General features: G+C 44.7%; 1 protein-coding gene across 1 annotated transcript; it reads right to left on the bottom strand.

The window, feature by feature from the left end:
- Window positions 1-6: 6 nt before the first annotated feature.
- Window positions 7-312, bottom strand: LOC108254431 (protein decapentaplegic-like; the record flags this gene model as incomplete). The annotated part of the gene is made up of 1 exon (XM_017449421.2): window positions 7-312. A coding segment is annotated over exon 1 (298 nt), but the record flags the coding sequence as incomplete, so codon positions are not given.
- Window positions 313-318: the final 6 nt, after the last annotated feature.

Raw genomic sequence — 318 nt, 5'->3', positions numbered from 1 at the left:
CTTGATGAGTGAATGTTCTGACAGTGTTGGCAGACCGTGTGTGTCTTCCGGGTAAAGGCAGCATTGAGGTATCCACATCTTGTCCAGTTTGTAGTTTGTACAAATCCAACATCGCTTTTGGTATTCGAACGTTTTTCCTATTGGGTCTTGGTCTTCTGTTTAGTCCAAACAGAGATAGCAGGTTGGATTCTACTTGCTGAAGTGCCTTCTTGTCCAGCTGTACGCTATCTTCAGCAGATGTCGTCGATATTGTTATGCTATTTAGTGTTGCCAACACTGTCACCACCATCAACAAGCAACGCATTGTCGGTCACACTC

The sequence above is a fragment of the Diaphorina citri genome, unplaced genomic scaffold (genome assembly GCF_000475195.1).
Source record: "Diaphorina citri unplaced genomic scaffold, Diaci psyllid genome assembly version 1.1 scaffold94818, whole genome shotgun sequence".
NCBI classification, from domain to species: Eukaryota; Metazoa; Arthropoda; class Insecta; order Hemiptera; family Psyllidae; genus Diaphorina; species Diaphorina citri.
The sequence above is the reverse complement of the archived record's forward strand: the minus strand, read 5'-3'. Positions and strand labels throughout refer to the sequence as shown.